Raw genomic sequence first — 24,706 nt, 5'->3', positions numbered from 1 at the left:
CCCAGCACTCCACATACAGTGGGGGGGGGGTTGCTGGTCTCGCCTAATGAAATGTAAAAGGGATCCAAACATCCTTTCTACCCTTGGGAACTGTAGTTTTCAGAAGGTTAGCCAGAGAAAGTTAAAAAGGGGAGCCTCAAGGGCAAACCAGTAACAATAGGCAGTATGTGCCAAAAGTTGTCGAAGCGGATAAAATTAAAAAGACGCTATGGGAAGTCTTAAAACTGATACCAATAAAGAGTAAAAGGTTCTGCAAATGTGGAAAAAGGTTCCCACTCATTGAGGTATAAGGAAAAATAATCCACCAGTAAAGCAAAAAAGTTCTGGGGTTGACACAGGGCAGGAAGATATATCGTTGCTTTGAAAATCTTACCCAACATACTTCCACAATTGTGGATTTTAAATAGAACCCCCTACACTTTATCTTTAAAAATAATGAATCAATATTTGGCATAGTAATAAGCACTTAAAACACTCATGAGCAATCCTAGAATTAGATCCCTGATTCTTATTAAGTCCATCCATGAGATAGTTTGGCCTATGGCCCTATAGTCGCCAGTTCCACAAGCTATGCTGTTCAGGTAGATTTACTATTGGATTAAGCAGTGACAGCGATTACGACTAAGTTTTCCAACATTTTAGAAAAGTTCAGGTAAGACTCTCTCCCAGTGCCACCACACAAGAAAATGCCCGGGTGGTGGGGGCGACTCCTTGACTAGACCACCACTGAACCGAGTCAGGTACGGGAGAAATGGGGCCAGGACTTAACGCTCATGTATCCCTATGGAGCATAACAGGTATGTTAATTTTACCCCCTTACTCAGATTATTCCCAGAGTCCACTTTAGAGGTTCTAAGATCAGTTAGGCCTCTTCTGTAGTTGGTGGTTAGGTAAGGATTAGTGCAGTCCAACTGGTGTGGGACTGACTACACATGACTTCTCTTGGTATTAGGTAACCCACCTTTTAATATAAGCTGTACTACACATGTTAGTAGTGTGACTGAACAGCCAGGTTTACCTTAAGAGGGATACTGTGAGCTGTAGAGCTGTACAATGAAATCAGTAAATACAGGCAGCCAGGTAAACACTCTCACACTTAAAGTTATATAATACATAATTTATTTATACACAAAGATATTTAAAGCATTCTTTAAAAAGCAGTAATTAGATGTAACATTAATCCCAAGTTAAGATTCAATTCAAAAAGTGAACAATAAAACAGGTGACTAATTCATATGTTGCACATTTTCCAGCCCCAAGAGGTGACGTCATTTGAGGTCAGTATAATACTTTTTTTATCACCTTTGCAGTATTGAGTTATTAAGGAGGGAAATGCTAGGGTTAGATCACAACAGACTGGTATTCTATAAAAACAGTTAGATTCTCCCAAAAGGATGCAGACAGTCTTTTATCCCAGCATTAAGTGTTCATCAATTAAAACCTGTAAGGGAATAAGCACTGCCAAAGCCAGTAGGTTCAGAAGGAGGCCTTTAAGTAGACCGGGCAGCCAAAGCCAATAGGCAAAGTTATGATGCTTTTCTCAAAAACGTTTTCTTAAATAGTGCTCAAAAAGAAATCACAGCAACTTAAGGGGAGTCACCTTCAAGAAAGCACAAGCTGAAAAGCCAGTGCAAGTGAGTTGAGGTCCTTTCAGAGTAGGGTTAAATAGCACTCCCAAAGGTAGGAAGCACCCCAAATGGGAAAAGGATATTATACTCCAAGCCCCAAAGTACCTTTGAACTGAAATGTTGTTCCAGCTGGTTGCCTTCATGATGCATGGAGCAGACCCTTGTTCCTGATCCTTGGTCGTGGTGACGAAAGGGTGGATGTCTGGTTGGCTCCTGCGCCAGCAGTCGAGAGAGGCACTGGATTTTGGTTGGCTCCTGCGCCAGCAGTTGAGAGAGGCAGCAATGGATTTTCATCGATTCAGCAGCTTGTGGTTTTGGTGCCTTTTTCTCAGCACCAAAGAACGAACAGCTCTGGTTAGAAGTTCCTTTATCCCCTGGTCCAGGGCTCTGGTGAGGGGACTCGGGATACAGATTTCCTGCTTCTGTAGGGTCCTCTGGATGCCCACAAAGTTTTGGCCGTATTCACAGACAATGCACTCAGATGGTCGAGGTACCCCTGGTATTGGGATTCTGCAGCCTTGGAAAGTCGCTGCAAGTAGAGGGTGCACCAAAATAGTTAGTTTTGAGGATAGTTGGTCCCACCAACATAGGGCAGGAAGACGTCCCATACGGGTCTTCCCTGTCGATTCGAAAATGGGGTTGGCGCATCTGCAGGGCTTCGCCAGGAACTTTGCGGTCCAGGAGGGTGCTGTTGGAGTCTTCTCGTCCTCTGCTTTGGGTGTTGTCCTCCAGTGGTCAACTCTGCTCTTAGTCCCAAAAACCTAGCTTTTTATGCAAGTTCCCATTCATTCACAGCACTAGGCTGTTAATCTCACAGCAGGGTGGCTGTCCTCCAGGACAGCCAGCCGGCCAATTGGAACTGGTTTCCCTCAGGCACATCTAGAGACAAAGGACAGGGACGTTTTGGGACCCAACCTCACTTACTGCCTTTCCAGACACACTGGAGCCTGGGCGGGTTTCAGGGCTGAAGCCCACCAAAGGCAAAACACACATGATTCAAACCTGATTCAAACAAAGTAAAAGCCCAGAAGAAACTAACTGACAAGAAATAGCAAAAAAAGAAGACTGGGCCGTTTTAAGAAAATGGTCGCCCTTGGGTGCAGCACTGCAGCTGAGGTAGCAGCCTGCAGATAGATGTCACTAGGTAGTAAAAAAGAAACCACTGCCACCAGCCATTCAAGTGACTTGGTGTAACACATGGTTACATGAGGAATGGGTTAAAGGAGTTACTAAGTAACCCCGCAGCATTCCACATAGGGTGGTGTGTGCTGGACCCATAAAAGTAAAGGTAAGTAAAACCGGGGTCATCTTACTACTCTTGGGAACAGTAGTTCACCCAAGAAAATGTAGTTAAACATTAAGAGAAGCCCAAGGGACTCCTCGGGCACTGCACAAAAGGTGCTGTGTCAAAAAAAAGCAGATACCTATGGAGTTTACCAGACTCCATAAAAAAATACCTAAGGAACACAGAAAATCATAGTCAGAAAAACACATGAGTGAGGTGGTGAGTGAGAAAAAGGTCCCACTCACTTGGGAGTAAAAATGTAAAAGCCTGGAGTCCAGGAAAAGAGCTGGGGGTCTCTAAGGTTAAAGGGAATTGGCACAGAAATAAAAATTCTACTTAACACTTGGCCCAGTCAATGGTGGTCCAGGGTTCGCGGAGCAGAGGCTGTCTTTAGATGCTAGATTTAGTTTTGGTCAGTCAAAGTACCTATATTATGGTTCCAGAGTCTGGCCAGCAGGTTACACTTGACCAGAAATTAAGACTTCTGTGAAGCAGGAGACATCAGAAGACCTCCAGGGAGTGAAGACTGTATTCAACATGAGCCACCACGGTCAAATAGTGATGGGCTACCTTTGGTTGGCAAATAAAGGAGCTCACCCTGCACAGCTTTTACTAGGACTAGAAGGCGAAAATGAAGTAGCCAGTGTCTTTTCCAGGCAAAGCCGCGGATTCCCTGGTCAAAGAGGTGGCTGGATGGTGGGGGCAGGGAATGTCTGGTCTTAGTCCACATTAGATGACCACCTATAGCCACATTGAGACCTGGATGAGTAAGAACTGGATGTGTCTACACGGATATAAAACAGAGTTGCCGGTCTTTGCTACCAAGCATGCTCGAGCAAAATTACACTAACTTTCATTCTCTATACATGGCTGTCCAATCCCGGTCTCAAAGAGCGTTAAGATCCTGGGCTTCTATCTCGACTCGTTACTCAGTGCAGATGCCCACATCAATCAGACAGTAAAGAATGGATCATTCTATCTTCGACTGCTAAGAGACCTTCGTCCCTTCCTGTCAGCGCCCAACTGCTCCTCAGTTGCTTGTGCTTTGATTCTGTCTAGATTATAATGCTCTGTTAGATGGAGCCAATAAAAAAAACATTCAAGCTCTGCAAATCCTTCAAAATGATGCAGTCCGCATGATTGCTAAGAAATCCAGAAGAGAGCACATCTTGGATAGCCAGAGAGATCTTCATTGGCTACTGGTTACTGCTTGGCTAGAATTCAAGGCTGCTGCACTAATACACTGAGAACTGTTTGGCACCGCTCCAATCTATATTAAGCACCTGGTCTCTATTTGAGCCACCAAGGAAACTACGCTCAACCATCTTGGCGTTGGTAAGAACTCCCAAATTCTCTGTTGCAAATTGCTTGGGAAGTGCTTTCCCTACCACGGCCGCTAAGATCTGGAATGCCCTGCCCCTGGAGCTTAGGCTGATAAAGAAATAAAATATCTTTCATCGGAAACTGAAGACTGCCCAATTCATCTAAAATCTTTTAAGTTCTACCTTGAACTAATGCTGTTTCCCTGACGCACTGGTTCTTCCAGCTCTTTTGTCCTGTGCCTTTGTTAGTCCACTGTTTTTGTTTGTGCGGCCCGTTGAAGGCCTGTGCATGACCATTGCAGCTAACCAGCATTGCCTGCAGCCAACTACCCGTGAAGCCCTGGTTCTCTGTCCTGATCTCAAGAAGTCCCTCATCAGTGCTTAGACCCTTGGACCGGTGAGAACACAGTCTTGAGGATCCGTGCCTTCTGAGCTTTCAGAAGTGTCCCTAGACCAACCCTTGGACTGCCCAGCTCTCTCCTGTGCTGTCTCGCTACATCCATCGCCAGTCAGAGTGCATCCTTGGAAATTGAAGAATCGTCAACTTGTACAACAAGACACCTACACCTGCATTGTCAGCCTTCTTGCATCAACGGAAGCCATGCAGGACCTGCTACTTTGTTCACCCCAAGAAGATCACCTGTCGCCGCCTGATTATGGTCACTCCCCTCTTCGCATCTTAGAGGTGTCCTGAGATTGCCTTCTCTGCAGAAGTCTTCTTCTTTTCTTTATTTTGGGTGTTCAGCTGAAACCCTGACTGTCAAACAAAATCCTGACGCTGAAAGTGCCATCTGCACCCGCGGCTCCTGGGCGTCCCTCAACGGGACCATGTACAGGAGACTGCGTCCCCAGTGGGTTCTGGAACCTCTGCATTGATCTCTGGTGAAGTCGGTGTCAGGGAGGTAAGTTAACACACCTGTTCTCACTCACTCACTCACCGCCCCCCCCCCCCCCTATTCTGCAGGTTGTGAGTGGTCTATGGATACAATGAGCCCATACATAACAAAACCAATAATTCAAGTTAGACCAGTATGTACAAACATATACAAATTTTGATTAGGTCTTTAAAATACACACTAAACCCGCTAGTCGGATATTGCCACACATTTTAGGAAAAGAAAGCATTTAAAACACACGCAAGTACTCTGATGCATGTAATTTAGTAAAGACACTTGAGAAAACCAGAGAGAGAACAGTTCTAACACCAGAGTTCAGCACTAAAATGGTTCAGGGTCTTGTGCCCTACAAATAAGCAGTTCCACGTGTATACTTTTCAGTTAGGTTTATTAACAGATTTGATGATGCCAGCGGTTATGATTCAAAAGTTCAAAAATATGAGAAACTCAAGTAATACACTCAATCTCTATACACTAGGATATGCCTAGGTAGGGATACTTTATCAGGCCTCCACTGACCATAGTTTAGGGACAGGACTTTATGCCCATATAACCATATGTAACCTCAGATTTCTTTAGAGACTGTTGCTGAAGTGTCACCATCGTCTGTGCGATAGAGAGAAGCTCATGGTTTACAGGTGCAGAGGCCACTTTCGGATTCCCGATTTAGTTTTGGTTGGGCGTTATGCTTCAATCTCGGTTCCAGGCTCCTTCCAGCTGAACTCACTTGCAAGGAAAAGATTAAAACTTCTACAGAGCAGGCAACCTCAGGACATCCCTAAGAAGCAAAGAAGACTGATCGCAAGGAGAGTGACTGTGGCAACAGTCCTTTTTTCATGGACGAATAAAGGAGCAGACCGTGTGTTAGACAAAGTTTGTATGCAGTACCCTCTGGGAACACTACAAACAACTCTGACTACAGGTAAAGGAAACCCAACCTTTGGTAGAAGCTTGCACTAGACAGTTTTGGTAGCGTGTTGAGCAGCCAGGCTTATCTCAATAGGGGTCAATGGGAGCTGTAGTGGAGTTACAGAGAGATTTACAGTTACAAGTATTCAAATAAACTCTTACACTCAAGGTTTCTTGAATAAACAATTATTAATTTATCAGTCAGTTAGAGTAAGCCTTCTTCAGAAGGGAGCATAAAATGGTAACACTCAAATGCACTTCATGATATGCACACTCTTAATATCTCTAAATCAGTAGATACCCTTTTGGGATGGCCCACAGCCACTACCTACACCGTCAAGTCACTTCAATTGCTAGGGTGCTGGGGACATTAATATATCACTGTTGCATTTAGGATCATAGAGTAAGAAGTCAATAGGAAAAGATCATTTAGAACAAACAAGAGACCACAAATATTCTTAAGCAGGCAAATACTTTCAGATCCCCCAATAAGAGTCATTCAGTGAAAGAGGCTAAGCAAAGTCAATAGGCAAAAGTCTATGTAAGCTAAAGCAATTCTTTGTAGTTAAGGAGAAAGTCTTTGCACAATGTTTTTAGAAGTCTTTGAAGAAAAGAAGAATCAAATGTAGGGCCACAAGCTGATTAGACATGTGAGTAGTAGAAGATGCAAGAAACTCTACAATAAGAGGTTAGTTCTCTCAGACTTTTTACAGTACCTTTCAAAATGAAGAAAAGATGCAGTAGATAACTCAAATTCTTGTGCAGCTCTTTAGATCTAACTGTTCTTGGACCTCAGTCGTGGGGACAAGAGGGAGGACGTTGGGGGGACTCCTGCAATGCACTGGGACGGTCAAAACTCGCAATGGGCAAACTTCACTTTCAGTGGCTGTTCATTGTTTCAGCTCCTTGCGTCTACCGCAAATAGCAACACTGCGGTTTCTGGCTGCCGAGATGGAATTTCCTTGCTTCTGGGGTCCCACACTCTGTTGAGGGGGCTCAGGCTCGGTCTGTCTTGATTCCTGGTAGTCCAGAGGATCTTCCTGGAGCTCTAGACCAGCTTAAAAGCAATGCACACATTCAGGGGTTCCTCTCCCTGGCTACACGGTTTCCAGCAGTAACTCTGTGAAATTCAACCAGCTCCGAGATGGATGTCCAGGTGGCTTACTTTGGAGTTGATTGGTCCCACCAACTCAAGGGGAGAAGTTGTCCTTGCAGGGGCTTCTCTGTCGATGCGAACTTGGCATTTCGGCACTGCAGCAGGGCTTCAGCGGGCTAACCAACGGTCCAGCAGTTGGAGCAGGCGTCCTCTTAAAGTTCTTCTTCCTTCGGTTCCTTCATCCAGTGGTCGACTCCGTCTTCCAAGCCAAAAGACTTGCCTTTTTATTCAGTTCTCTCCCATTCATTCCTGCCCAGCTGTCAGTCACCCAGCAGGGTGGCTGTCCTTGCAGGACAGTCAGCCAGCCAATCATCACAGAGTGCATTTGGGTCTCCTAGGAGACTAAACACAGGAAGTTTCGGGCACCTCCCTCAATTTCTGCCTACCCCAGACACCCTGGAGCCAGAGGGGGGATTCACTCGTGAATGCCGCCAAAGGCAAAGCGAACAATGGGATCAAGCCTGGTTTGGCACGCAGAGTAAATCTCAAGAAGGTCCTTTCCACAAAGAAATGGTGAAAAAAGACGACCGGGGCCATTTTGACACAAATTGCACCCTTGGGTGCTTTACTGCAGCTGCGAACACAGACCACGGTAAATGCACACCGTGATAGTTAAAATGAAACCACAGCCACCAGCCATTCAGTGAGGAAAGGGTAACACAAAAAATTGTACATGAGAAGCTTGACAACGGGGATACTTGGTAACCCCTCCCGCACCCGATTGTAAGGTAGTGTGTGCTGGGTCTAGAAAGTTACAAATGGTAAGTAAAGTCAATTTCACTTTACTGTTCTTGGAAACAGTAGTTTAACTAAGAGAAGGTATTTAAACCTTTGGGAAATCTGAAAGACTTCCCTGTGCCACTGCACTGAAGGTGCTGTGTGACACAATGTAAAAGATGATGCCTATGGAGTTTGTCAGACTCCATAACCAAAAGAAACAGTTTACAAAATCACATTCAAATACATGAGAGAACGGGGAAAAGGGTGTCACTCTCTGAAGGTAAAAAAAAAAATCAAGCCCTCAAAATCCAGCAAAGTTGCTGGTGGTCGCTAGGGCAGAAGGGAATTAGCACATTTCTGAGAATTCTCCCCAAGAGTAGGTTTGTCCCTGTAACATGAATGTTACATATAAAATGAGAAGGGGGATGCTCAGTATCTCCCCAGCATTCCCTATAGGGTGGGGGGTGCTGGTCTCACTTAAATAAATGTAAAAGAGATCCAAAGATCCTTTCTACCATTGGGAACTGTAGTTCCCTCAAGGTTAACCAGAGAAAGTTAAAAGGGGAGCCCCTAGGGCAACCCTGCAACAATAGGCCCTTAATGCCAAAATGTTGTCAGAGGATAACTTTTAAAAGACGCTATGGAGAGTCTTAAAAATGACACCCATAAAAAGAGTAAAAGATTCTGTGAGGGTGGAAAAAGGTTCCCAATCAGAGGTATAAGGAAAAATAATCCACCAGTAAAATCAAAAGGTTCTGGGGTTGACACAGGTCAGGAAGATTTATCATTACTATCAACATCTTACCTAATACAGCCATAAGACTCGTAGTTCCCTGCAAAGTGTTACATTGGGACATGAGACTTTTAGGGCACCAAGCCTCATGTCTACTAGCACGCGAAAGGGCTTTTAGATTGTAGAGCCTTTGTTTTTCTAAAGATGTCTATTGTGTTATCTCCTTTAATTACTTTCCTGTTCTCAAACAGGTTAATTACTTTTGTCTTTCTTCACTTTCTTTACTATATTTCTGATTTGTGCTTAAAGTAAAGTGTTTGTGCTCTGAGGCCATGGCACCCCATGTTGAATGCCCTTATATTAATAATGTTTGCTTTGCTGTGATGTTTGATTGAGAAGTTATTCCAAGGCCTAAATAAATATAACTGTATTTTTATACCTTCTTCCTAACTTGTATTAAGAGTGCTCTTTGCGCGCTTCACCACCCTTACACTCTAGTAAGCCTTGCTGCTCATCCACACTACCTTGATGGTACTTGGCTAGACATTGTATTTCCCAGTTCACCAGAACAGGGTGCCCTCTTTTAATCTATCCACAGGCCTGATTTTGAAAATTCATCTCAACTCTTATGCAATGGGTGTTTCACACTGATTATGTCGGAAACCTGTTTCACACAATCCTGGATGTACACAGTATTCTACACATCCAAGGGCAAAATTGGCAACAAATCCTCCTCAATAATATTTGCTATATAATAGATTTTTCTCCATAGCTGCTTATCCTGCTACTAGCCAAATGTGAATGGACAAATAATGGTAGTATTGTTGAGAACACAGCTAATCGATATGTTGTCAGCATTACTGTAGAAAGACAATGTGCATTATTGGACTACTTGTGCTATTACCGATTTGTACTATTTGCAAATGACCACTAGGTTCATCTATAGATTGAGTTACTCACCAACCTAACTGGAGTCATGACAGGTTGGGTGTGTGTGTCTGTCTAATACAAATTTGTGATGCTCAATGAACCTTTCAACCAAACTGGTATGCAATACACTGTTTACAAAGATGAACTAATCAATTCCTTATTTTGCAGCAATACTTTGTGTTGCTGATTCTGACGGATGGCGAAATCACAGATCTGGATCTTACCAGACAGGCCATTGTGAATGCGTCCAAGCTGCCAATGTCAATTATCATTATCGGGGTTGGCTGTGCTGACTTTAAAGCCATGGAATTCCTGGATGGTGATAATGGGGTGTTGAAGTCACCTACTGGAGAAACAGCAGTTCGAGACATAGTGCAATTTGTACCATTCAGACAGTTCAGTAATGTAAGTCGAATTTATATTTTGTGACTTGTTTTTTTTTAGCCTTCTTTACATGTTTTACCAGGAATTGCTGTCTTTAAAGGAAAATGTGGTTTATTGTGGCTGGATTGTTATCTCCACCCCAGCCCCCCCTCCCTAACCCACCACCCAAACCACCCCTGCCACTTTTCTAGACCACACATTTCATCCAGTGTTCATATATCACTCTAATGTTTATGTTTGGAAAGATTACGACTTCATTAAAGAAAATGAAGTAGGTACAGTGTAATGAAACAATACTACTTATGTGCTACCAAAGCTCATTAAATGCTTAAAAGGTGCACTGCCCTTAAATCTGCTCATACAGATTGAATCTCTTGCAGTTTCATTGGCTTCCTCTTCAAACCAGAGAAGTGGTTCTGAACTGGAGGTGAATTTACCATGATTGCTGCTAGGTAGCGCTGTGGCATGATGACCTCGCTGAAATGCTTACCACAAGAGCAGCTTGCGATTCTCGCCCATCATGTTCAACAGCCACTTAAAGGCTTATAATCAGTCTGCATGGTGAAGTGAGTCAGAGATGTTGGGGCTCTGTTTCCTAAGGGCCCACAAGGTGGAAAAACATTTTTTCTAACGCGGCCCACTTTCATTCGCTGTCCTTATGCTGGTGACTGATGAGACAAATAGGGTGTTCCTTGCCTTTGTCTTCTAGCTGTGAGAAGACTGTTCCTATTCCAGGTTTAGAGATAGGCATCAGTTTGTACTATGAAGGGTCTCAGATAGTCAGGTGCCCTGAGACCAGGGGCCTGGCACAAAGAAGTCTTCAAGCACTGAAAGTGCTTATCACACACATTGGTCCAAGAGAATTGTTTAGATTTCTTTGGAGTGTGGTCTATGGTTCCATAATCTGCCATAAAGTTCCTGTAGTACCCACCCAGGGAGGCCTAGAAAAGCCCTCAGCTGGGTTTGGGTTGGGGGTTCCCCTGTCTTGTGCAACTTGTACTTTGCCGGGCTATGGCTGAACCTTGCACCCATCAATCCCATGCCCAAAGTAGGTCACTGATCTATGTTCAATCTGGCATTTGGTTGCCTTTATGGCCAAGTAGGCCTGCTTGAGGAGCCCTCAATACACTCTTGTAAGTGGCTTGCATGTTCTTCCCAAGTGGGGACTGAAGACTGCAATATCATCGAGATATGCTGTGCAGTAGTCCTCTAGTACATTAAGGTTGATGACCAACCTCTGGAAAGTAGCAGGTGCATCTGGCTAGCCCTCAAACCTTTCCTTCCGCTCATTGGGGGCAAGGTCACCTCCGCTGTGCAGCCTAGTGATCAGCATGTGGGAATGGACCCTGGAGAACAACATTTCTGATGCTTGTTAATCTGCTTAGAATCACATGCTGTGCATATGGTCCAACATCCAGTGGTAACCGCGGAGTATTGCATCTTGTCTTTCGGGGGACCGAAAGGGGACGTCGGCATAGGCATAGGCGTGTCTGAAACACTATCCCCATCGTGACGTGTGTAGTACCCAAAATCTTTCATGCGCCGAGGTCCCTCAGATTGTTTTTTTCTGCCCAGATAACTGGTCACCCTATAGCGGAGCTCTTCATGAGACATTGTTTATCTTACCGAATTGTCGGTTATTCCGCGTTAAGTCACTTCGCCATCAAGAACATCTTCGACGAAGACTACAGGAGAATAGTCTACAGCTGTGGGTTCCAGCGCCTAAGAACCGGCGTTCGGACTTTCATGTGGTCGGGCCTTCTGGCCGGCCTACGCAATAGGGAGAGTGGGCTTGGGGTTTGCCATACTGTTATTATGTCTTACCTCTTTTCCACTGCTTTCCTTTTTGGTCTGGTCACCCTTCCCTTCTGCTATGGAAAGGACTCCATTTAGATTCTGCCCTGTGTGTAGGGTCAGATATCCGTGGAAAGACAAGCACACGTCATGTAACTCTTGTCTCCCCCTAGAGCACGACGAAAAGCGGTGTTTGGCGTGTAAACTCCTTAAACCTAAACCCTTAAGGAGCGTCGGTTGAAGCAGTGGGCCGCGTACGGAATGTCACGCGTTGAGCCTCCCTCCCCTGCCGCGACACCAGCCGAAAGTGACGGGGGTACATCAGATGGCCAAACGTCCAACGCGGACGTTAGACCTTGAGGCGGACTATTCTAGGGCCGCCACACTCGTCCCCGACCCTTCCAGGCTCGACTCCGGTCTTGCTACAGGGACCACACCGGGTGACAGGGGCGTACAATCGCACCGCACAAAGCACACAACCCAAGCGCCCTCCTTGACGACTTCGTCGAAGAAGGCGAAAGCGCCAACGGGTCCGCCGGAGACTTTGGCGGCACCCACGGATTGGTCTGATCCAAAGCCTTCCCCGCATGCGCAGCAGCGCATGACGACTGGGCATAAGAAACATAACAAGGGCGCTACTCCCCAAACTACACGCGCCGAAGTTTCAGAACAAGAAACCTCGACAGATTCCAAGGTTTCCAAAGCCTGTACAGGCCCGAAAACTATGAGTAGGCCTCTACCCGAGAAGCCATCCGCTAGCCCTTCTGGAGCCACGGAACACATTTTCACTGCCAACACATCATTGGAGGCGTTGTCTCCCGAATATTCGGTGACTATCCGTAAGAGCATCAATAGGATTGCTACGGCGGTGGGCCTAGTACCGGTTCCACCCACAGTTATGGGCCAATCCACCGAAAAGTTTTCCACTGATTGGGAAGATGATCCCGAAGACTCTTACGAAGAAAGCCAGGTACCCCTCTCAAGCACCCTGAGGAGATCCTCTCAACGCGTTAGGACGGAGAACACGGTTCCTACTCAGCTAGGTCCATTTGGGTCATCCAAGTGGACCACGGAGCAATTCGAGGGGTGTATGGATCGGCTGGAGCAGTTTTTCAGGGCTTCTGATCAACCTCCGTCGAAAAAAAGCTCGGGTAGACCCTAACCCTCAAACAAAAGATGTCCAACACCAAGTTGACTATCAAGAAGATGTCCAGATGGACACGTATAGAGACATCTATACAGAAGAGGAGTCTTCTTTTCTGGACAACTATGGGGAAGATCAAGAGTAAACGGATAACTGGGAGGACACCCAGCAGGATGATCGCAACTCTGATATCGTTTGCCTCGACTCTCCCCCATCCACCCCGATTCGACAAGCTTCCCCGGTGGATGATCAAATGGCTTTCAACATGTTGAAAAAAGCAGCAGAATTCTTTAAAATTTCCACGCTTGAAGCCTTGCCCGAACAAGATTTCGTGGAGGACATTATTAATGAAAAGCCTCCGGCAAGCCAGTCTATCCCTCTCTTGAGCTCTGTAAAGAGACGGCTGGCCCCTTCCTTACACCCGCTCAGACTAGGACTGTGAACCCAAGGGTCAATAAACTTTTGCAACCCTCCCCCACCGACCCGCTTTATATCAAAGGACATGCAATCCCAGACTCGCTGGTGGTGACCAACACTCGCAAGAGAGCAGGGGTTCCCCTTGCCACGGGAGAGTCACCCCCGGACAAGGAGTCCAAAAGGTTGTATGCCTTAGGCAAACGGGTTACATCGGCGGCGGGTTATACCGTCCGGATTGCCAATAACACGACATTACTAGCAAGCTACATCGACGCCCAATGGAACCTACTCCAGGAAGGCCTTCAAGAGGTTCCGGAACCAACAAGAGCCAAGCTTCTCGCCATTGTCTCGGAGGGCAAACTTGCCAATCAGAATGTGGTAAAGAATACCCTGGACACCGCAGACACAGCAGGCAGGTCTCTCGCACAGGGTACTCTTAAAGAGGCATGCGTGGCTGCGCACGTCAGGCTTCAGGCCTGAGACCCAGGCATTCATTATCAACAAACCCATCGAAGAGGCCAACCTCTTCGGGAAGGCGGTAGACGATGCGTTGGAGACAGCCAAGAAGGCGCACAAGACTATTAAGTCGCTGCACCAAATTTCCCAGAAACCCTCTTCACAGAGGGGCAGTAATTCTCGGCGGTCCTTTCGAGGACAAGCCCGCGCCGCTCAAAACAATTTCGGCATGGGCAACTTCAACTCAAGTCAACCAGCTACAAGCCCCACTTAATACCCCCGGAGGGGTCAGAAGCGCGGAAAGAATAGAGGCAGATGCTCCAATTCCAGAGGAGCGTCAACTTCGGGTCAGAAATGACCACCAAGTCCAGGTGCCCTCCCATGTTTCCCCGGTCGGGGGGCGATTAACATCTTTCCTCAAGGCATGGGAAGGGATAACTTCAGACCAGTGGGTCTTAAAGACTGTCGCCCACGGTTACAGTGTGGAATTTGCCCGACCTCCACAGTTCAGACCGCCGAAACATCGACGCCTTTCACCGGAACATCTGCAGATCCTGATCCAAGAGGTGGAAGCACTGCTGGGAAAGGATGCCATAGAAGCCGTGATCCCATTGCTAAAACAGGGGGACTTCATGACAACATTGGATATGAAAGATGCATACTTTCATATTTCAATGCTGCCCGCGTACAGAAAATTCCTAAGGTTCGTGATTCAGGACAAACACTACCAGTTCAAGGTACTCCCTTTCAGCATAGCCTTGGTGCCAAGGGTGTTTACCAATGTCCCGGCAGTGGCAGCGGCACACCTGCGCAGACTTTCAGTTCCAGTTACCCTTACCTCGACGATTGGCTCATCATGGGGGACTCGTTCGACGTTTGTTTTTCGAACACCCAAAAAACAGTAGACCTACTGTTCAGCCTGGGATTTTCTATCAACGAAAAGAAATCCAGCTTAGTCCCCAGCCAAGTAAAACAGTTCCTGGGGGCTCTAATTCGTACGGAAGACGGTCTAGTCTTCCCTTCCAGCGAGAGGGTTCAGAACATGCTCTCTCAGGTTCCTCAGTATGTAGCCAGTCGAGAGGGGACGGTACGCAAAGCTATGCGTTTGCTAGGAATGATGGCGTCATGCATATACTTGGTTCCCCACGTGCGGCTGCGCATGCGTCCCATGCAAGAGTGGCTCAACAGCCAGTGGTGTCAGGCCAGCGGACAATGGGAAGATCTGTTGGTTGTCTCGCCAGCCCTCATTCTCTCTCTGCAGTGGTGGTCGAGGGAGAACCTCTTGAAGGGGAAAACCTTCACCACCCCTGCAGTGGAAGCCACTCTCACAACAGACTCATCTCTCACGAGGCGGGGGGGGGGGGGGGTCCTCACCTGCTTCAACAGACAGCGCACGGAGTGTGGTGCCCTCAGGTAGCGTCCAAACATATAAACCTACTGGAGCTACTAGCAGTGTTCAAAGCATTGAAAGTCTTTCAGGAGCAACTGCAAGGGAAGACAGTGCTGGTCTTAACTGACAGCACAACAGCAATGTATTACCTGAACAAACGGGGGCACTCCCTCTCCAGGGCTATCCAAGCTGTCCCAAAACATCTGGATATGGGCTCTCAAACACAAGATGTTCCTGATATCCCAACATGTTCCAGGGGAACCCAATCTGCTGACAGACGTACTCGGCAGAGATTTTCCTCTGCCAGAAGAGTACGAATGGCGACTGCACAAAGACATTGTATCCAACCTGTTGGCTACTCAGGAGAACGCCCATTGCCAAGATTACGCCTCCAGGTACCCCCAGAACCGATCCAAAGGGAACGGTCGCTGGATGACTTGGTCAGGGAAATTTGTCTACGCTTTTCACCCGACTCCCCTTCTGAACAAGATAGTACACAAGATGCACCAGGAACCAGTCACCATGATTCCGGTGGCTCCCATGTGGGCCCGCCAACCTTGTTTCGCGCACCTGATGGAAATGTCACTCTCCCCACCAATCAAGCTGCCCTGCCCGTACAACATGTTGTTTCAGGACAGGGGGGGAGACTCTGCACACATGCCCACAAACTCTGCACTTAGCAGCCTGGCTCCTGAGGTCATAGAGTTTGGACATCTGCAACTCCCTCAAAGATGCATGGACCTACTGAGGGAGGCAAGAAAGCCTAACACACGTTATTGCTATGCCAGCAAATGGAAACGTTTTGTCATCTGGTGCAGTTCCAAAGGCGTAAATCCCACCGATGGCTTGCCTTCACACATTGTGTTATATCTAACCCATCTGTTGGACTCTGGGTTAGTCTTAAATTCCGTAAAGGTTCACCTAGCGGCGTTGTCAGCCTACACCACGTCACAGCAGGTGTCGTGGTGGAAAATACCTGTGATTAAAGCCTTTATGAAAGGGGTTAAAAGAATGTATCCCCCCATCACTCACCCAGCCCCTGGGTGGCACCTAAATGTGGTTTTAACTTGGCTCATGGGACCCCCTTTTGAGCTTATGCATAAAGCTAGTCTGAAAGACCTGACCTACAAGACAGCCTTTCTGGTAGCGATCACTTCTATCAGAAGAGTTAGTGAACTACAGGCCCTCTCGGTTTTGGACCCCTTTGTTACAGTCCACAAAGATAAAGTAGTTCTGCGCACACATCCCAGATTTGCGCTGAAATTTATTTCGAAGTTCCATGTGAACCAGTCAATCGAACTACCCACGTTCTTCCAGAGACCTACTAACATGGCCGAAAGAAGCCTTCACACACTAGATGTGCGCAGGGCAGTCATGTTCTACATGGATAGAACTAAACCATTGAGGAAAACTAAACAATTCTTTGTTTCAGTGGCAGCTGGTAGAGAAGGGGACCCGGTCTCTAAATCAGCAATATCAAGGTGGATTGTCAAATGCATCACACTGTTTCTCTCCTGCAAGAGAGAACAGCCCTTCAAGCCTAGAGCACATTCTACTCGAGGCACTGGGGCATCCATAGCATTAATTGCAAATGTTCCCCTAGAGTCCATTTGCAAAGCGGCAACCTGGAGTTCTGTACACACCTTTACAAAACACTATTGCCTAGACACTCATTCTAGGTCTGATTCTCAGGTGGGACAAGCAGTACTAAGACATCTTTTTTCTACTGTTCCTTCTCACAACCCACCTCCAGCTCGCTAGTCTATGCACAGCATGTGATTCTAGGCAGATTGACAAGCATCAGAAGACATGCATTACTTATCGTAAAAGCATTTCTTATGGTTGTATCTGCTTAGATTCACATGTGCCCTCCCTGCCTCCCCGCTCGGGGTGGAAGGAACATAGACTTCTTACTACTTTCTCTCTTCATGTACTCACTCACTATAGCCTTGGGCTCCCACATGGCAGAAAAAATACAATCAGAGGGACCTCGGCGCGTGAGGGATTTTGGGTACTACACACGTCACGATAGGGATAGTGTTTCAGACACGCCTATGCCGACGTCCCCTTTCGGTCCCCCGAAAGACAAGATGCAATACTCTGTGGTTACAACTGGATGTCGGACCATATGCACAGCATGTGAATCTAAGCAGATACAATCATCAGAAATGCTTTTACGGTAAGTAATGCATGTCATACCTGACGGCCATCCACCTCCTAGTGGAATCCAACCTGGAAGCAGACAGGCTCAGCAGACTGTTAGCGGACAATTACGAATGGCAATTGAACGATCCGGTCCTGCTCAAGATCTTCAGCAGATGGGGTTCCCACAGGTGGATCTTTTTGCCTCCTGGGCCAACAAGGAATGCCAGCAGTTTGCATTCCAGATACAGTGGAACTGCATAACAGCATATGCCTTAACCCTCCCCCCAATACCTCTGGTCCACAGGGTGATCTGCAAGATAAGAGAATCATGTCACCTCTGCATCATTCCGATAGCTTGGTGGTGGCTGGCGAGACTGGGGTTCTCGGAGCTTCTCAGCCTCTCGGACAGGCCACCCAGTCACCTGCTGCTCGGCCTAGCTCATCTTCTTTCGCAGCAGAGGGGGCAGGGTGATCCACCCCGCTCCACAGAAATGAGCCCTCACAGCATGGTTCTTGAGCAGGTCAAAATGAAGCATCTGAGCCTGTCACAGGCTAACCTAGACATCATTCAGGGCGCTAGGAGCAAGGCTACTATGAGCCAGTACAAGAGTAAATGGACTTGGTTCTGTCACTGGGCGGACTATAAAGAGATTGATCCACCCCCGGCCCCTTACGTGCACATTGGGCAATGTGCTCTCCTTCTCAGCACACCTCGCTCCCTTGGGGGTGCAAGTGGACATATGCGTACTTATTTGGCAGCCATAGGGGCCTACAGGAATTCGGAGGTGCAGGTCTTCTCCTCTTCCAACCCGGTGGTTAAAAGACATCTGGGGGGCCTCACCAGGCTCTACCCGCCCATCAAGAAACCACACCATGTATGGGATCTCATTATAGTGTTGGCCGCCCTAGGCGCACAAGCCTTTCGAACCAATGGCGTCTTCGGACCTCAGACTGGTCACCATTAAAACAGCTCTGTTGGTGGGTCTCACCTCTGCTCGTAGAGTCGGCGAGATCCAGGCACTGGTGGCTTCAGAACCCTATACTACTTTTCGCAAAGATAAAGTAGTCTCTCCCTCTCCCCTGCTAAACCTGCTTAACTCCCCACTGAAATTCTGCACTAAACCTGCATCTTGGCCACTCTCAGCGACCTCGGTCCAGGGCCCAGCCACTCTCCACTTGCACTGCCTCCCTGGCTCCCCCTGCACTGTGGGACTGTCACTGTATCCCTACAGCCCCCTTCCTAGCACTTGCTCTGCACTTACCTCGCACTTGCCACCAGCTGGCCCTTTTATTTATTATTTATTATTTTATTACGCTACTTACCGTGTACTGCACTTTCCCCCCCCACCTCCTCCCCCTGCACTTTCTCCTTTTCCCCTTACCTCTGCACTTGCCCGATCTGAATGACACCTGGCCTAGTAGGATCGTTTGTCTGTCTTCCCCTTGTTTCCCTCCCTCCCTGCCTCGTCGCGCCTTGAAACACTTGTGTATAGGCGCGTTACAAATACCATATCATATCATCATATCATATCTCTGCCTTCCATCTAATTGAAGAGATAGTGTTACCTACATTTTTTGCTGATCCTAAGGTCAATGCTCAAAGGGTCTTGCACTGTCTGGATGTCAGACATGCTCTGAAATTCTATCTGGACAGGACCAAGAGCTTCTGTCAGTCGGACGCTCTATCACCTTTGGCGGAGGTCAAGGCCCGTGTATCAGGCATCCAAGGCCTCTATTGCAAGGTGGATGGTTTCGGCCTGCAAGGAGGTCTATGCGGGGGCCGCACAAACCACTTCCTGCTAACATTCTTGCCCACGCTGTCAGGGCCACGGCCATCACATTCCAGAGACAGGTTCCGTGGCAGGTTAACAGCAGGGCAGCTACCTGGGCCACCCCTTTGCCTTTCTGCAAGCACTACTGTTTGCACGCTGGCTCTAAGTCTGACGTGGCTTTCGGACAGGTGGTTCTAAGGAACTTTGTTTTCTTAAGGAGGGGTCACCTCTCCACCCTGTGGCTACGTTCAGTTGTAATCGCCCATGCAGTATGGAGGAAAGGGCACGGGACTTCGGAGTAATTAATAGTTACTCAACGTAGTGACTAGCATACTCCTAGTCCATAGTCCCCTTTCCTCCATACGTCCCACGTCCCACCACCCTCCCCCACCTAATAATTCTGGTGGCAATCTGAATATTGTAGACGCATCAATGGGGACTGAGGTGTGGCACCGGTGGGCAGAGTCAGGGGAGCGCATGCTCCCAGTGCTGCTACCCTGCATGCCTCTAAATTTGTAAAGGGGAAGAAGCTTTTTTTTCTGGTGAAAAAGGTTGTCTCCCGTCCCTAGCGAGGGATGCCCATGCAGTATGGAGGAAAGGGGACTATGGACTAGGAGTAAGTTAATCACTACAGTAAGTAACAATTATTTAAATATAACATTATTGGTGTGTTTCTTTAGACTACTGTACTAACTGGGATCAGTGTACTCGGCTACAGCTCACATCTTCCTCCTGTTATAACCCTGACTGCTCTGCCACACTACCAAGGTCACTTGAGTTGTACAAGCTTATACTAAGAGTTGAGGACCTGTATATCAAGGGATAGTTTTATGAAGTCTTGCCTCACGTGGACTTTAGGAAAGCTCCCATAATTCTGGTGTTACAGCTGGTGAAATTGTTCAGTGTTGGATTACATTGATTCCTAGTTTACCTGTGTTATGATATATTTTATTTGTATTGCGCTCATACACATGTTTTTCAGAGCGCGACAAGGCAAGGAAGTGGAACAGTGCACAACACAACGACGATCTTACTAGGCCCAGTGACATTAACGTGCAAGTGCATGGGAAAGGGGAAAAGTGCATGGAAGGGGGAGTGGAAAGTGCGGGGCAGAGGAGAAACAGATAAATAATAATCAATTAAAAATAAATAGATAATTGAGGCAATAAACAGTGGTAGTGCAGCCAGCAAGTGGCAAGTGCTGTGTTTACGGCAGCAGACTGGGTAAGTCCGATAAGTGCAGAAAAAGAAGAAATGGGGGTGCGGGACTGTATGGGTACAGATACAGACCCCAGTGTGAGGGGTTGCCAGTAGGCAGTGCAGGAGGGTGACAGGGTGAGCAGGAACCTGGTCCCAGGGGACAGAGGGTGGCCTGGTGTACAGTGCCAAGAGAACAGATCAGCAGGGGAGAAGGGGAGCGAAGGCAGAAGCAAAGGGGAGAGTCTTGAGGTGCTTCCGGAACCGGAGATGGTTCTCCTCAAATTTTATAGTGGCAGGGAGGCTACTCCAGAGGGCGGCCCCAGCCGAGGACAGAGATCTACCCCCTGCTCGTTTCTTTGAAAATGACTGACCCTGAGGGAGTTAGAGGAGCGAAGAGCTCACAAGGGGAGGTATTTGCGAAGGGATAGCTGAAGATATTTTGGACCCAGGCCCCAGTAAGCCTTGTGGACAATGCAAGGGGTTTTTAATGTAATCCTTGCATCCACTGGGAGCCAATGGAGAGATTTCAGAGCTGGAGAGATACGATTCCAGGGTTTGATGCCAATGACAAGTCTTGCAGTCCTGTTCTGGATTAGTTGCAGAGGGCAGAGAGTAGAAGCAGGTAGATTTAGAAAGAGGCTGTTAGACTAGTCCAACCTAGAGAGAACCAGAGCTTGGGAGACAGTGAGCTTCTGGGGGAAGGAGAGGAAAGGCAGAGTACCTCTGAGGAGGTACAGTACGAAGTTTGACTTTTTAGAGACCTCCGAGATGTGGGCAGAGAAGGAAAGTGTGGAGTCAAAGATGACCCCGAGGTTCTTAGCCTCACAGGTGGTGTTAGGAGGAAGGCCAAGGGAGGCTGGCCAGAAAGTGGGGGGAAAAGGATGGTGATGGTGTGCCAATGAGAAGGATCTCCGTCTTGGTGGCATTCAGACAAAGATCATTGGCGGCACACTAATCTTGAATGGCAGTAAGGCAATCGGAGATGGGAGAGGAGGTGGCCGAGGGCAGCCTGAAAATGAGTCAATGTCGTCAGCATAGCACTGGAAATTTGAGCAGAAAATGGCAATGCAGTGGGCGAGAGTTGCCAGGTATTGGTTAAAATGACAGGGTGAGAGGTTAGAACCCTGGCGAACACCACAGGTAGAGAGGAAGATAGAAGATAGGAAGGACCCAAGTTGGACCTGGGAGGGTCAATCAGAGAGGAAACAGGTTAGCCATGCCAGAGCCTGATCAGTGATACCCAGGTTATCACGGAGACGGTTGAGCAGGATGGTAAGGTTGACTGTGTCGAAGGCAGAAGAGAAATCGAGTATGAGGAGGACAGAGGGAACATTGGAGTCAAGGTTGGAGAGCAGATCTTCACGGATGTTCAGGAGAGCAGTTTCCGTGCTTCTGGCAGCTCTGAAGCCAGACAGAATGCCATGGAGACAGCCAACAGAATCAGAATGAAGGTTAAGCTGAGAGATGGACAGCTTTTCCAGGATTTTTCCCAGAACGGGAGTAATGGAAATTGGGCGATAGCTAGCAGGACAGGAAGTATCCGCTGTGGCTTTGAGGAGGATGCACAAGGGAGTGCTTCAGAGGGGAGGGGAAGGATCCTGAGGCAAAGGAGTGGTTGCAAAAATCAGCAAGGTCCGGAGCGAGGGTGTCAATGTGGTCCTGTGTTCAAGGAATCCACCCACAAGGCTAGTTACTATACTGTACATTACTAAATCATTATTACAATGAAAATCTATAAGGCAGAAGCTCTTATTAATCTAACTGTTGAGAAAGTGAAAGGTATGTGTAAAGAAAAATGCCTTAGTACTAAAGGAAAGAAAGCTGAACTGATCCAAAGTTTTTTGGATCACCAGGTTACTATGAGTCGGGCTATAACCACTACTCACAGAATTGATATGTTATTTTATGTTAGTGGTACTTGTATAGCGCACCGTCACCAACGGAATTGGTCCCCAGGTGCTCTGGCGGAACTGCAAACAGGGAGGGTGGGTAGGGTTAGTTGGGAAGAGGGGGAGAAGGAGTGTGGGAGAGGTGGTGTGCTGTTGGCAGCTTCAGCTCGGTATACACAGAGTGCTTGACTTTGGTGCTAGTATCGGATCGGGCAAAGGCCTCGAGTGCTGTGGGTGAAGTTTGTTGTTGATGCAGTGTGGTAAAGTGCGTGCGGATTGCTGGGAGAGAGATGGTTGTGTGCTTTGTGTGGGTTTAAGTATGTGGAAGATTGAGGATTGGGTTAATGGGGTCTGTATCCTGATTCAGGTGCTTATGGTTCTGTTACAGTTGCATACCTGTAGATTGGGATTTAGCTGGTTTAACGTTGGGGCGACTCGCTTTGGTAATGTTGCGCTGATCCAACTGTATCCTATTGAGTATAGTCCACAAAATAGATGTGGCAATAATTCAGGAGACACATCTCACCCCACAAAAAGAACACTTATGGGCCAGAGAGTGGTATTTTTCTTCCTACTCGTCCTATACCAGGGGGGTTAGCCACCATCATCAACACCAGAGTCGGCTTCCGCCTAAAGAGTGGAGAAGGGCAGTGAAGGCAGAGGCCTATTGGTACAAGGCATCATAGCTGGGCAGGACGTCACGCTCATTAATTCATACGGCCCCAACGTGGGTGGTCCAAATAATTTCGATTGGGTCCTGTCCCGACTCGCACTGAATGGACCAACAAACATCATCTGGGGTGGCGACCTCAACACCCGTCTCGACCCGCAAAAAGACAGATCGCAAACCACCTCTGCGCAGTCATCCAAAGCCAGCCTTCAAGTGCAAGCGATCTGCAAAGCATACAGTCTGACATATGGAGGCACAGTAACTGGGAGAAACGAGAGTATACTTTTCACTCCGCAGTTCGCCAATCCAGCTCTCGCATAGACTATCTGCTCGTCTCAGCTCACAGCATTCTCCAATGGGGCTGTGGCCAGATTCTCCCCAAGACGTTCTCTGACCACGCCACAGTGACTCTTGAATGCAACCTCCTTGATACTAAACCAACTGCACCACAATGGCGATTCAAGCCTGGAGCACTGGCAGATCAAGCCTTTGCAGCGGAGCTACGTGAGGAAATAACATCCTTTTCAGACAGCAATCAAAATTGAAAGGCCAGCCTGGTGGAGAGAATCCGCACCCCACAAGGGTCCCTAGTTCTCATTGAATCAGAAATACTTGAAACCTTTCACTCCTAGTATCAACTTATACAGCACACGACACATAAATAACGGGGAACTGTTACATAACTAGCAGATATGGAACGTTACTGGGTGGAGCGTGAACTCTGCGAACCTCTGAACGAGCCCATTTTACAAGATGAGATCCTAGAAGTGATAAAAAGCTTACCCAACACCAAAGCCCCCGGCCCTGATGGCCTGATTGGTGAATTCTATAAAACATTTGTCCGTTGGTAGCCCCCCTCCTCTTAAGAGTATATGAGGAGGCACTGGAGACAGGTATCCTCCCACAAACCCTAAGGGAAGCTAATGTAATTCTTTTACATAATAAAGACAAGCCCCTCGAAGAATGCAGTTCCAAATACTTGCTAAAGTTTTAGCTAATAGACTAATGCCCCTGATGCCAGCACTGGTACTAGCTGACCAGGCTGGTTTTATACATGGTCGCAACACGACATTTGGGATCAGGGGAGTGTTCGGAGCCATGCCGGCGATAGAGCCCACTCAACAGGCAGCTGCAATCCTCCTAGATGCCGAAAAGGCTTTTGACTCTGTCGAATGGCCCTTTGTGTTTGCAGTCCTCAGACAACATGGCTTGGGTGACCAGTTTCTAAAACTTGTAGCATTACTATATAACAAACCCCAATCAACCATTGTTTTGGGCTCGGCGAAATCGAAATGTGTCCTTCAGCGCGGGACTAGACAAGAGTGCCCACTGTCAGCACTAATATTTGCATTAGTGATGGAACCGCTGGCCTCGAGCTTGAGCACTCAACATCTCCACAGATGGCTCGCCTTGGGTCACCACAAAGTGATCATCTCGCTTTATGCCGACGATGTGGTGCTATTCCTCCAAAACCCCACTGAAAATCTCAACCCAATAATGCAAGAGATAATAAAGTTCAGCGTGGTATCAGGCCTGAAAATCAATCACTCCAAGTCAGGAATATTTCCCCTGACTCCCTGTACCCCAAAATTCACAGATGAGTTCAACTTTAGGTGGGAAAACAACCACGTCAGATATCTTGGGATCCTGCTATCACTGAACCACCAAGACATCTTTCAGGATAACTATGAATCCATGTTTAAAACTCTCCAAGAGAAGGTACACAGGTGGAAGGCATTGCTGCTGACGCTTTGGGGCACAGCGTCGCTGGTTAAGATGGTGATCTTACCAAAACTCCTCTATTTGTTCACTAATATTCCACTATTACTTCCGCAGCACTTTCTGGGGAAGCTGAAAAGTCTCATA

General features: G+C 47.4%; 1 protein-coding gene across 6 annotated transcripts in view; it reads left to right on the top strand.

Moving 5' to 3' along the window:
- The window catches only part of CPNE1 (copine 1), a 677,094-nt gene that overhangs the window by 597,119 nt on the left and 55,269 nt on the right, over nt 1-24,706 (top strand). For all 6 annotated transcript variants that reach the window (XM_069652236.1, XM_069652233.1, XM_069652235.1 and 3 more), the window contains exon 15: nt 9,748-9,984. In XM_069652236.1, coding sequence (XP_069508337.1) covers nt 9,748-9,984 — 237 coding nt within the window. The remainder of the gene's footprint in view (nt 1-9,747; nt 9,985-24,706) is intronic.

The sequence above is a fragment of the Ambystoma mexicanum genome, chromosome 3p (assembly GCF_040938575.1).
Source record: "Ambystoma mexicanum isolate Mex_15411 chromosome 3p, UKY_AmexF1_1, whole genome shotgun sequence".
NCBI classification, from domain to species: Eukaryota; Metazoa; Chordata; class Amphibia; order Caudata; family Ambystomatidae; genus Ambystoma; species Ambystoma mexicanum.
The sequence above is the reverse complement of the archived record's forward strand: the minus strand, read 5'-3'. Positions and strand labels throughout refer to the sequence as shown.